Source organism: Oryzias melastigma, linkage group LG16 (assembly GCF_002922805.2).
Source record: "Oryzias melastigma strain HK-1 linkage group LG16, ASM292280v2, whole genome shotgun sequence".
Taxonomy (NCBI): Eukaryota; Metazoa; Chordata; class Actinopteri; order Beloniformes; family Adrianichthyidae; genus Oryzias; species Oryzias melastigma.
In genome coordinates, this window is record NC_050527.1 from 7,441,664 (window position 1) to 7,454,873 (window position 13,210).

The 13,210-nt window shown below is 37.4% G+C and overlaps 1 protein-coding gene across 4 annotated transcripts; it reads right to left on the reverse strand.

The window, feature by feature from the left end:
• arnt (aryl hydrocarbon receptor nuclear translocator) lies at positions 1-12,481 on the reverse strand. 4 transcript variants are annotated; one of them, XM_024267528.2, is made up of 20 exons: positions 11,618-12,478; positions 10,918-11,011; positions 10,750-10,788; positions 9,819-9,869; positions 8,770-8,983; positions 6,895-7,108; positions 6,689-6,791; positions 6,421-6,486; positions 6,168-6,253; positions 6,007-6,083; positions 5,458-5,592; positions 5,296-5,370; positions 4,874-5,025; positions 4,559-4,681; positions 3,921-4,005; positions 3,264-3,436; positions 2,136-2,343; positions 1,875-2,049; positions 1,677-1,804; positions 1-1,594 (listed from the first exon to the last, which is right to left on the reverse strand). In XM_024267528.2, exons 1-20 carry the CDS (start codon positions 11,652-11,654, stop codon positions 1,511-1,513), a joined length of 2,319 nt encoding a protein of 772 aa, XP_024123296.1. In that variant the 5' UTR covers positions 11,655-12,478; the 3' UTR covers positions 1-1,510. The 4 variants fall into 4 exon arrangements, with proteins under 4 accessions (XP_024123296.1, XP_024123295.1, XP_036071588.1 ...); XM_024267527.2 differs by having other exon boundaries at positions 1,875-2,052; positions 11,618-12,469; XM_036215695.1 differs by lacking the exon at positions 4,559-4,681 and having other exon boundaries at positions 1,511-1,594; positions 11,618-12,481.
• Positions 12,482-13,210: the final 729 nt, after the last annotated feature.

Here is a 13,210-nt window from a genome sequence, read left to right on the forward strand (position 1 = left end):
TTCATTCATGACATAACAATTTATTACAAAAAAAAAGTATTTCTTTTGTTTGAAATTTCATAAACATATACAGTATATTTATATATCTGCTTCTATGAGTTATAACACACAAGAATGAATAGATGACTCATATATAGATATATATATGAAGTAAATCACAATCACCATCCTATTGAAAATGACAGGCAGATATATAGCTACATGTTTGAATGTTTCACTCAGTATCTGTAGCTTTCAGAACATTAAAATCAGAGTTTATAGAAGAACTAACATTCATCCCACAAAGTTAGTTTATAAAGCAAAAAAAAAAACAAAAATGAACGTGTAGGTTCAGTTCTTGCCCTATTTTCACAAAGTTAAGAACACTGAAAATACCGTCGGACATTCGCGTAGGTCCATTTTGTTTTCAATGCTGCTCGTTCCATTTTAATCCTGAATACCCTGATTAAACCAAACAATACTAACCAGAGGAGGGAGAAGCGAAGGTCAAGAACAAACCCAGAAAATACTTCAGACAGAAATCATCAGTTTAAAAACAATAATGAAACCATAATGTCACAGATGGCTTTAAAGATACACAATTCCTGCCTTTTTCATTATTGCTGATTTTTTTTTATATATTTATTTTATAAAACAAGTACAAACCTCCACATGTAGAAGTTGAGGTCAAAAGAAAAGTTAAATTAGAGGGGAGAGAAACCCTAAAACTATGGCTGACAATTATCGTATTCATCATACATGCATACTGCTAACGTACGTTTTCTGAATTCACAGAAACGACTGCTTTACATATAAACGACAGGAAGAAATAAAAATGTGAGTGAAGTACGACTCAAATAAACCACAAGCAGACTTTTTCTCAAAAGGCAAAATAGAATTTAAATATAGATTTATATTTCATTTATAAATTTCAATGCAAAGAATACCATTCTTGAAGTGCTCCATGAAAGCGGTGCAGGGATAAGCTGCAAATGAACTAAAGTGGATTTCAAACTAATTCAAAATGTAAATCCCTGCTATTTCCACAGTTTCGTCACTTCTAGAGTTGTTTACACGCAAAAAGGCAAAAAAAAGTAAAATTTTCTTGTAAGTTTTGCCTGAGAAAAACAGATTTTGAAATCAAAAGATCTTGAGTATGTCTTCACTTCCTTTAATAATTTCCAGAGAGTGGGAGAGTGACTGTGCAATCTATTCAAGAGTGATTGTGCGTTTTAAAACATCTATATATTGTATTTGACATATTTTTAACATAACTTATTGAGGTTTGAGCAGTGTTAGGCTATGGCATTCTTTATAATGGCTGAAATAATCATTTAGTCAGTAGCAACTTGATGAATTTTTATGTATAAATCTGCAGTAATCGATCCCTCCATCTTTATCCAGTTGTGCAATTGTACAAGAAAGCAAAAACAGAAAATAATGAGACTTTCACAAGCAGGAGATCAGAAAAAGCAGTGGATCTGAAGAGGACAAAATTCATGAGTCAAAGAAAACCATTACACAAACCAGTTCATTCATTGTATTGAGGGTAGAGGGGAATCCCAAAGTCACTGCTGCTGAAGCTGCCCGGCTGGTCCAGGATAGACAACATATCCTGAATTGGACATAAGAGAAAAAGCAGAGATTAAAAAGAAAAAAAAAGGAGAAAATTTTAAAAGAGATTCTGAAGGACTTACAGGAAACATGTCCTGCTGGCTGCCCTGAGCGTGAGGATGCTGCTCTGCATTACCCTGCTGGCCTTGCCACTGAGGCCACACCGCCTCTGCTGCTCGAGACGGGAACTGAGCTCCGGACTGAGAGCCGTCTGCAGCAGAGCACAAAGCTGTAGCACAGGAACTCAGAGGGTTGGGGCGATCCTGGAGCTGTCTACCTACCATAACCGTTGGTGCTGAGGCTGGCACGGGCGGTCATGTCTGGATAGTTTGCTCCGTTGGTTTGAGTTGGAGCAGCACCTGTCGGCATTTGGCCAAAGGCGGAGGAGGAATTACCTCCAAACCCTCCCATGGAGGAAAACTGAGGCGACATGGTCTTAGCTGCCTGTGGAGCCACCTGCTGGATAGAACAAGAACCACAATGCCAGACAAGGGTTCAACTAAGTTTTCAAGTGGTTGAAGATTCAAATGAGTCATCTTTACCTGGTTGTTGAACTGCGGCCTGACGTTGGTTCCAGCTCCAGCCCATCCTGCTGCGGGGCCTCCATGCAGAGGATTACCCGTTCCTGACGGGTTAACAGATTGTGAGGATCCATTTTGACGTGACATCTGAGCCAGCAGCTGTCCTGCTGTGTGGGCAGACGGTGCCGACTGTGTTTGTTGGGCCATCTGTTGAGGCATACTGATTGGCCTAAAACACATAATACAGAGAAGGTGATAAGCCATAAAAATACTCCTTAGACAACAACTAACCATCAAACATGAAAAGAGGAGGAAGAAAGGATGGAAAACTGCTCTAACAAATAGAAACATGGATGGATGGAGGGTAAGACTGCATTTTAACCAACAGAGCTAACCTCATACTAGTGGACATTTATTCAAAGTATAACTTCTCTGCTGTTTATTATCCGTCATAATCAGTCTCATTGCTTCCCAAAGAAAAGTCACGAAAGAGACTAATTGCAAAAAAACTTCCTGAACTTGACAGCATTCAAAAAAAGGACAAAAGAATGTAACCAAGAACGTGTATTGAAATAAAATAAACACTCGCATCAATATCAATCATTTATCTTAATACACTAAACTCCTTTCTGATGTTATTACCAGCACAAGTCTCAGATCCACATACTTCTCTATATAATGTTGGTATTTCTGTGAACATGTATAAAAAAAAGAAAATCTAGATATTATTAGCAGAGCAATCCTTTTTATTTGTTTATTATTAAAAACTCCTGCCTTTCTTTTAAAATAAGAAATGTTTTTGGTCAAATTAATAAAAACCGCTGACATTTGTGTAACAAACTATTGCTTTTAATGTCAATAAAACATCTTAAAAATGACATGAAAATAAGTTAAAGTATGAATGCATTTATATTTGACATCAATCAACAGAAGGATTGAAACAAATAAAGACTGAGCTTTGGTACTATTTTGGATGGATTCATGTTTTATCCATCTGGACACACCAAAGTGCATCACTGCAGCTTTATTCTGAAAGTGCTTCTCTAAAACGACGAGAAGAATCAGCCTAAACGATCAGACACCTGGAGCTTTACAGCTCATTCAGTTTATCAGCTGTTTGCATTTAAGATTCGGACAATAGATCCTTACCGGTACGCATCATTGGACCGAGCAGGTGGGAAGTTGTTTGCATAGATCTGAGTGTTGAGTGTCGAGGAGGACGACATGGCCTTAGTCGGGTCTGGACTCTGGAACATTGGGGGGTAGAGCTCCGGCTTTTCTATGCTTTTGCTGTGGTCCGGACCTGCTGGTGTCACTGGGATCTGAAGATCAAGCATTAAAATAGGAGCATTTACACAAAAATGGCTTTTGGTCTTACCAAATAATTTCCTAACCATTAAGTCAAACTTTAAATGCTTGAAAACATCCACCTTTGAGGATGAATCTGTGCTGTACACATAAACAAACGGTAAACTCTTACTTCCTCATTTATGTAAGCACAGTATAATTACTTTCCCATGAGTCTAAACAAAGAACCATTTAAATCATTTAAACCTGATAACCAGAACATCAAGAATGAAAAATATTATAATGGTTCTTTGAAAGCATCTGGTGTGAAGACAAATGGTTCACTCCTTTACTTAGATGCCATTACTTTGTAACATGGGCTAAAAATGACCCAAGTAGTATAATAAAAATATATTTTAGAACTGTCATAAGAAAGCAACTAGTAGTTAAAAAATAAAAATTGAAATAATAAAAACTTGCTTTAAATTTACATTACTTTTCCCAAAAACACCACATTACCTGTGGTATGATCGGTCCGGCTTCATACAGTCCGTCTCTGGTCCCGCCTCCCTCCAGGTCAGCCTGCTGCTGCTGTTGTAACTGTCTGAATGCACAAACAATAGCTGCTTTGAGGCGCCGCTAAAAATAGACTCATTTCCATTTCGATGTTCTCCAGTGGCGAGGGAAAAAAAAAAATCCAAAACACCTAGACAGAAAAAAAGACTCCAGCCACCACCGATCGCCATGGCAACACCAGAGTACAGAGGCGTGAGAGAAAAGTGTGTTTTGGCGTTGATAAAACCAGCATGCTACACCAACTATGCAAAAGCTGACGTCTATATACTATGTTTAAGACCACTGCTAGATATGTTTTGATCCCACATGCTTCTATTTAGCTCAGAGGTGTTATTGCAGTCATGAAAAACAGGAGTGGAAGTCACCCAGAGTGTTGAACGAAAACCAGAAGCAGAGTTTCCCACACAATGTTACGACTTGGGCAGGCTGCCAGTAAACTTAATTGGTGCATCCACCACAAGTATAACCTGATTCTGCGGGAAACAATGAGAAGTCTCCTAGAAACACCCCTAATGCCCCATGAAGAAGCAGACCCTGCTCTCCCGCGCAGGGAGGCACGGTCTCTTCAGGCCTGCTCTCACCTGGTGGCTAACTGGCCTGGGCTGAGCACAGCGGGTCGGCCATTGGGGCTGCTCTGGCCTAAGGAGGGGGGCATCGAAGCCCCCGGGGAGGGGCTGGGGGTGTGAGGATCCTGGGTTGAGTTTCTACTTCCCCACAATCATTGACGGGTGCAGAGGAGAAGTGTTTGGGAGAGAGTGATATTAAGCGTGTGGTTTAATAAAAAAAATGGGGTTGCAGATGAAGTGCAAGAGGATTTGGGGACTAAATTGAGTGCGTCCAGACAAATCACAAACAACTGCTATCGCTCCACTGAAGATGACGTAAATGCTACTCACTTCACATTGACGTTGGTACAGATGATATACTCAATTTCCTCTGAAAAGGGGTTCTGGAACGTGAAAGAGCTGGTTCTCATCCAGATCCATTCCCTTACTTTGGAGCGGAACCGGAACATCACCGACAGAACTTGGCCTTTTAGTTTCACTACCTGAGGACACGCAATTACAAATACGTTAACAAAACTCCATCCTCTTACCGCCTTTATATCCATTAAAAGAAATGAGAATAGCTTTGATAAAAAATTTTAGTTTTTAATTTTTTGCAAAAAACTTTTGTCCATTCCAAGAAAAAAAAGATTGAAATACTTAAATAATAAAAAAATGAAAATAATTAATTCTAATTCGATTCAACCTAAAATGTAACTATGGTTTGAGGATCCACATTTATAGAAAGTTTAACGCTCGACTGTATTCCTTGCCTGCTGGAAGCTATCTCTTAGTAACCCCTGATCTTCAGGATGGGCGAACTCCAGGATGTTCTTCCCCAATAAGTCCTGAAACACAAAACCACTTTCTATGACGCTGCACGATAAAACATAAGGAGGAGAAATGATCCAGACACAATGATGTGTTGTTTGTACCTGGGGCTGATACCCGACAGCAGACTGGCAGCGGTGGTCTACAAAGGTGAACATGCCCTGGCAGTTATGGCGAGATATAAACTCCACAGGAACACTGAGACTATTCAGGTCCCCGTCCCCTGGACAACATGTAACCTGAAGAGCAAAGAAAGGGGTAAAAATTAAAATAGATTTGATTATATTGTGAGCAAATCAGCCTAAATTAAGATAAATGGTAAACTAAATAACACTTCAAATCTGCAGTATAATTACTTTAAAATGTCTGTCTTTAAAGCAAATTCCAGCTATAAACTAATTCAAGAAACAGCCTCTCAACACTACTAATTACTGTTCATTCCAATATTTTTTAGAACTTTATCTGCAGTAAAAGAGTATTTTTATTTAATGGATTATTGATTTGGGACAATTATGTTGCAGTTTGTCACAAATCAACATCAAATATTGGAATATTTTGTCAGTTGAGCACAAAAGTTTACATTTTCACAACAAAAAAAGCAATAAAAGAAATGTAATGTCAAGTAAGTTGTCACTTGTTGAACTCCACCGTACCTGTAATCTTCCAATGGCAACAAGGCTGTAACGACTCCCCTGATTGTTGTCAGCTTCATCATCTGTTAAAGACACGCCTAAAAAAAATAAATAAATAAAAGTTAAAATCACCCAAGCTATTTCAGAAGCAGAGAAAATCAAATACGGGTTGAAAGCTTCACCAGCAGGTGGCCAAGACTTGATGTATCCTGTACAGTGAACCACTACATACTGAGGCTCTCCATCCTTGGCTGTACCCAAACCAGTTCTGACAAAAAAAGAAAAAAAGAAAGCAGAAAAAAGTAACTTTAATTTATTTATCTCATAATTGTGGTAGCAATAAAAACGTTAAGTGAACTTAGTTCAGTTTTTATTTTAAATTTTCATTTTATTCCAGTCAATGATTTTTGAGCAGAAAAGTGTGGTTTAAATTACCGGTTTCTGTTTCTTAGAAAGCCGAGTCTGTTCATCGACACTGGCTCCACAGGGCATGTTCCGCATCTGAAGAGGAACGGCAAAAAAATAAACAAACATAAACAAAAGAATATCAACTTTTTTACTTAGATTCCACCAAAACAAAGGAAGAATGTTTGAAATAAAGATGTAAAATCAAAGTATTACATAAAGTACTTCAACACTTAACAGTGACATGAACTCATTCATGAAGCGTGAGCTGCATATTTGGCTCTGGTGGAATTCTCACCTCATTCTGCAGATGAAGGATCGCCGGGCTCCCATACTCATTTTAGCTGACGACTGCTGACTCTCCTTCTTCACAGTACCAGTCTTCAAGTCCAACATCCTCCCTTTAAAGGTAAATAACACACAAATTTAAAGTATGTTTTGGATATTTCTCATTGACATCTTTCCTCTCCTCCACAGAGGCATCAGTTTGCCGGTTGCTGATACCTGTGTTGTTATTCTCTGCAGTGGAAAGCTGCTCCCTGAGCTTTTCTGTGTCATCTGGGTGGAGCTGATCGTAAAGAGAGGAGCCGAGCCATTCGGACTGCAGCTGGTTCAGCACCGGTGTCACAGAATCGGAGACATAAACAATGCGGCCGGTCTCACAGGACACCACAAACAGGAAGCCATCAGCAGCTTCCAGGATTAGATGTTTTAGTTCCTGTTGAAGCAGAATAAACAAGGAAGAAGAGTTTTTTTAAGGAAAAATGACCATTACTTTTGTGTGTTTTTATTTATTTTTATCAAATACAAAATAGTTAATCTGAGAAACGATGGTCCCCTATATTCTCTGGGGTAAAGAGTAAACCATTGTGTGCATCAGGGTGTCAACAGTCACTTGTTTTTACTTTACATATATTTGAATTTATGCTGGGGGCACTAAAGAGAAAAAACTTCTGACAAATGTGACAAAAGAAAGAAAAACATTTTATATTACACAAAGTAAAACAAGTCTGTGGAAACAAAAAGGGAAGGGAAGGCTAAGAACCAACAGCCAGGTACCAGGATTCACATTTACAGTCGTATGCATAAGTTTGGGTCCCCTGATCATTTTCAAGAGTTTTCCTCATGAATCATTGGTTGTTTGGATCAGCAATTTCACTTAAATATATCATTTAGCAGACAAACAGAGTGATATTTGAGAAGTGACATGAAGTTCATAGGATTTATGGAAAGTGTGCAATAATTACTTAAATAAAAGTAGGCAGGTGCGTAAATGTGGGCACCCCTACAGAAAAGTTACATAAATATATTGTAGATTCTTCTTTTGTGAAAATAACAGCCTCCAAATGCTTCTTATAGCTTCTAACGAGGGTCTGGATTCTGGTTGAAGGTATTTTGGACTATTCTTCCTTACAAAACATATCCAGTTCAGTCAAGTTTGATGGTGCCTGAGGATAGACAGCCTGCCTTAAGTCGCACCACAGATTTTTAAAAATATTCAGGTCTGGGGACGTTCTGGCCATTCCATGGCTTTAGTAGAATTAGAGTAGTGTTTAGGGTCGTTGTCCTGTTGAAGTGTCCAGCCCCAACACAACTTCAACTTTGTCACCGATCCTTGAACATCGTTTGCAAGATACTGATTGGACCTACAATACAACCTTTAACTTTAACAGGATTTCCAGTACCTGTACTGGCCACCTTCATTTATTGACATGAGTGAGGATTCTACTATTCAGTAACATCTCACAGAATTCTAATATTGTGGAAAAAAATGCTGTTTTAGTGGTAAATTTAATGAAATTATTAAATTTTGCCATTTTTATTTTTTAGAAACTTGTATTTCTTGTAATTTTGATAGATATTGTCAATAGGTAACACAAATACATTTTTGCGAGAATTTAAATAAACAATAAGATGAATCAACAAAGGATATTTTGAACAAATATTCAGCTTCTGGAAACTGTTAGTTTCTATGCACTCAATACTTGGCTGGGTCTCCTTTATGCATGAATTACTGTATCAATGAACCGTAGCATGAGGGCAATTAGACTGTTAAAAGCACAAAAGCATTTGCAGGTGTATTATGGATTTTAGATGATTAGAACGCAGCATCATGAGCTTACAAAACTGATATTTTCCCTCAGTATTCTACATCTCAACAAGATTACATTTTGAGTTTCCTTTACCTGCAACCCCTAACTATCAGTTTATCACTAACTGAAAAGCATGACAAAGATTGTCAAACTTGTAGTCCCATTCCTAATTTTGTTTAGATGTAGCTGCATCTAAAGTGAATGGAACCCAACTGAGCAATAAGTAGTCTTTCAATTAGCTACACTTCAAATCTTCTCAGTTAAACATTTCGTATGTAATGCTTACCTGATCAGTAAGAAAGGATGGCTTGTAGGATCCATCAGCATTGGTATTCCCACTTCCCCTCAAAGACTTCATATGAGAAACTGCCATTCGTAGGATGGTGAGTTTGTCCGGTTTTCGTGCTAGCGCGCTGCATGTGGGAACCATATCTGACAATTCTGTTATGTAGGCAGTCATCTTGTTCCGCCGCCTCCTCTCAATCTCACTGTGATTCTCCCTGGAGTGAAGGAACGAGGGTGGAAGAGGTGGAGATAGGAGGAAGGGTTGATATGGGGAGGAAAAGGGAGAGCAGTGGACAACATGGAGTAGAGCTTAGAGTTAATGTTTTGATGCACGTCTGCAAATCAGGAATAGTAGCTGAAAATGAGGGACGATGAAAGAAAACGTGGAATTTTCAAAAATAAATATGCAAACAATGGTCTATAAAATGAGAATAAGAGAGTTTGGCCTGTTAATGCCAAATTTAGTGAGAAAGGAGAGCAAGTGCGGAAAGAGAAAGACCCTTCAGCTGCCCTGAGGTGGGAGACAAAATAGAGAAAACGAACAGTTGCTCAGAGGAAAAGAATTACCAGTCTGGAAAGAACAATGTCCCTGACACATTGAGCAGTGCAGTTAGTGGCACATAAGCCTACACAGAGAAGGAAAACCAGCTGCTTTCTGGCAGGCATCAAAGCAAGCACAAAAAAGTTCAAAATGTACGTATAAATTATGTGCAGTCAAAGTGCCAGTTTGCCAGGATCCCTGTGGAGTAGGATAGTAATTGAACATAGCATTCAGTACACGTATGACACAGGCAAAAGAAAGGGAGCCCCCGTCCTTGGTGCTACATGCCATACCTGGCAAGTTTTTCCTTATCTGCAAAACTCTGATCTTCGTCAAACCTGGAAACGAAACCAGCCTACTAAAACAAAGGCTCAATGGTCTTTACTGTAATAGCGCCTAGGACAAATTTCATTGTAAAGAAGTAGAGTATGGGTTGGTCTTATATTAACATCCTCCCATTCTCTGTGCTCTTTGGTCTTGGAGCACGTTCTCCCACGGGCTTTTCCTACCTGGCAAAGCGCTCTTTGTCATTGCTGGAGCCTCCTGTGTCATCGTCCCCTCTAAATACACAAAAGAAGACATTATTATTATTATTTTTCCAGACCAGTAGACTCAAAATACAAAAAAGTATCTCATCAATTTAATTAAAAACGTGCAGAATACATATCATCAGATTTGGTTGAAAACTGTGAAAAACTTTACTTTTTACTTTCACAACCTACCAAGCATTTATCTGCATAAATATTTGAACTGATATATTCAAAAAGAAAGTTTATTAAAATAATAATTTCTAAAAAGCTTAAAAAGACAGGCTCTGAACCACAGCAAGTGCCAGGAATATCCAAATAACAGGTAAGCTGCAAAAGATATTTACTAGGGGATTAATCTATTAATCAATTCATTGATTTATCTAACTAGACTAATATGTCTGAGGAAGGTTATTAATGGGATCAAACTATACCATATAAAATAGTTAGAAAATGAAATAAATTGATTCTCAATCATAACTTATTATATAAATCAAATAATTGTGAAAATTAATCGTTGCACCCCTACTATTTACAAAATCAGACACAACACTGGAAGTTTAAACTAGCTTTAGTTTACTCGGTTATTACTAAACTATACTACATTTTTAAAGATAGTTAATGTATGAAAGAAAGGAAATATTAATGTCCATTAACAGAAAGCATAACCCTTGTGGTTTTCTTCAGAACAACCTTATTTTTAACACTACTTTCTCTGCACCACGCCTAATATTTGCAGTAAAGACAAAGACTGTTGTGTGTTTGTGGTAACTTTGACCATTTTCCAAATAGATTCAGCAAGTTTTTTTTTTCTTATTTGTAAGTACAATTAAAGCACTTTTACTGCAAGGTAGAAAGTTATAATAGATATAATGTATTCCAGTTAAAAGCAGCACAAAACAGAGGAAAGTACCTGAATAACTTGCTCCCTTCATCATCCTCAAAGTCTGACCTGCAACATAAAGAGTGAAAATCACTACTTGCAAAATTTCCCACAGCAAATCCGATCTATTAAGAGGAAAAATAGAGCAGTCAGCAATTTCCCACATCTGCAAAAGGCATATCGGTCGTCCAAACTTACGTAAGTCGTCTTTTGTTGGTTCCTTTCGGTACAACAGCTCCACCGCTTGCTTGAGTCCCACTTGCTCCCATACCCAGATTTGGATCTGTCAACTCTATTAATACCACCCACACAGAAAGAGAATGTGGCAGAGATGACCGATCATTTCCTATTGAGTCTGAAGTGCTAAAAACAAACAAACAGCTCATATGATGACCACTACAAAAGTGGCAGAAAAAAAAAAACCTCCGATGAGCTCAGTTGGAGTGTTTTTAATCACAGAGCCAGCGTAAGGGAAAGTTTAGAAAAAAGAACTCGAAATAATATTAATAAAAACATTACCAACATAGTGATAGTAATCAGCAACTTGCTGGTAATCACGAACCAGAACTAGACATTATGAAAAAAATAAACATCTGGACGCCGTTATCCAGATTCAGCTAACTTATGTTAGCATAGTTAACATTTGTCGTTCAAAGAAACAGGAAATGGACTAAAAACCTTCTGAAACGGTGAACAAAAATCCCACTCCGTGATTTAAAACAATTTATGTCACAAGAAGCAGCGCTTAGTGAAGCACTAGCTTTAATGCTAAGCTAATTTAGCTGATGCTGTCACGCTATCGCCAAGACAGTTTCCAGAAGAGAAATCGCTGGTAAACACGCACCAGTTGCACACCAAAAGCAACGTAACAGTCTCTATAGACTCCAAGGTATCTTACCTTGATTCGAAGAGGTCATGTCTGTGTGAAATAACATAAACAAATAACTTAAGTTACGCAAAAACGATATTAAAAAAAAAAAAAAAATCAACCCTTTGCCCCTCCCCCTAACTAAGCTAGCTTGAGGCTAACTTGTGCAAAAATCTTTACGCACTTTCACTTTCGGTTACAAAGGCTTCAATCCATGGTTTGTGTTACTATCGAGCGGCTGTGGGGATAATACACGGACAAAACGAACTATTTACCGACGCAGCTCCCTGTTTTCTTGTTTTCTTCCCGTTTAAACCCCCCTGCCTAAGATGTCGTTTCTAGCCGTAATAGCTCCAGCTATGCGCGTTTACTCTCTTCCTATTGGGCACTGGGCAGGTATCTGTTCATGACGTCATTTGCCAGGAAACTCTTTTTTTTTTCCACTGTGAAGCAAGCGGCTCCCCATGAATACCATGTAAAACAGACTTTTGGGTATTCTCTTAATATTTGTTTTACGGATTTAATATATCTACGGAATTATTGTTACTCAGCTGATTACATTTTAATGTAATACTGTGCTGAAACAACATACTTTTATATTTTTTCCTTAATATTTTTTATTTGTTTACTAAAGAAACATTGTAAAGATGTTAACGATAATGAGGAATATTCACAAAATAAGCATTATTTGCTAAATTACTTAATTGCTATCACTTTAAATAACAATGTGTATTTCTAAATTTAACAATTAATGTTAAAACATTTTATTTTACATATTAGTTCGTCTTTCTACCACTAAAGATACTTCCTTTTTTTGTTAACAAAAAATTATTCTGTTCCTCTTTTTCTGTCATTTGCTACTCAGCTATTCAAATAGAATTCAATGAATGTCAAAGGTGATCCAAACTAAGAGGAGCACTTTTCAGTAAAACGTATTAATCAATTGTCTTCATGCACATGAAATAATCACTAAATTGATTTTTATAGAAGTGAATAGAATATTAAGCAAAGCTAACACACCTACTTTGCTGCTTTTTTCCACCTTTTAAAATTCTAATTTGATTTCAAAGCTGGTTAATATTTTTACTCAAAGTAATGTACTGACCAATGAGGGAAAATCTATAAAAAGTGAAGTGAAAAAGTTGTATTCTGGCAAAAGTTTGGTTGTTTTTCAGTTTTAGACATTGCCCCTAAAGTCCAGCAGTAAATATGTTGCTTTTGCGACCTGTTGCTGACAGAAGTGAATGAATAACTGCACCACTACAACGCTCGGTCTGTATTAAAAAAATAACCTTAAAGATTGGTAAAAAAATTATGCACCTCTTTCATTTGAATTCAAATAGAGGATAAATTAAAAAAAGCCTAATATCATTAATATATCCAAAATAAAGTTGATTAACGTAAATTTCAACTAAAATAATATAGCACAAATTATTTTTCCTTACTTGAATAGTTTATTTAATGTATGAATTTGTGGTTTAGCAATCAGCTGAAAGAAGTGGAATATTAATATCTTTCACAACATTTTTTGTTATGGGAACACAAAACTACAGTCATTGCAACATCAAACAATGATGTTGCATATTTGGTTTTCCTGACATGTATTTTCCATGGGAATGTATT